This window comes from Penaeus monodon, chromosome 29 (assembly GCF_015228065.2).
Source record: "Penaeus monodon isolate SGIC_2016 chromosome 29, NSTDA_Pmon_1, whole genome shotgun sequence".
NCBI classification, from domain to species: Eukaryota; Metazoa; Arthropoda; class Malacostraca; order Decapoda; family Penaeidae; genus Penaeus; species Penaeus monodon.
In genome coordinates this window covers 28,553,287-28,553,657 of record NC_051414.1, presented here as the reverse complement: position 1 = coordinate 28,553,657, position 371 = coordinate 28,553,287, and the positions used below count along the sequence as shown (strand labels likewise).

Sequence of the window (371 nt, the reverse complement as noted above, 5' to 3'; positions counted from 1 at the left end):
TGTACTAAATGTACAAATACTTTTTTTTCCAGTATTATCATCACCAATCTAAAACTAGCAAATTCCCACACCTGTCCCAATGCTCTCCCTCAGCCTCCAGCATCTGTATCCCAAAACATATCCCAAAAACTAACAAACCAACACACCCACCTACCTCATCCTTTCCCCCTAAAGTACCCAGCATCAGCATGTTAAAATCGATCAAAATGCTAAAGCCCCCATTTACCTTGAGATGGTAGTAAGCGAGCAGCATGCAGAGCGCGACAATGGAGTGGGTGGTGGTCAGCAGCCTCAATATGTGAGACAGGTAGAAGTAGCGGTCGTCCATGTGGATCCATTCCTCTTCCTGCGGGGGGTAAGGGCATTAAGGA

At 46.1% G+C, this 371-nt stretch overlaps 1 protein-coding gene across 1 annotated transcript in view; it reads right to left on the bottom strand.

Moving 5' to 3' along the window:
- LOC119592110 (ryanodine receptor-like) overlaps positions 1-371 on the bottom strand; it is a gene marked incomplete in the record, with an annotated part of 20,940 nt that overhangs the window by 3,563 nt on the left and 17,006 nt on the right. The window contains 1 exon segment of the mRNA XM_037940930.1: positions 227-346. Coding sequence (XP_037796858.1) covers positions 227-346 — 120 coding nt within the window.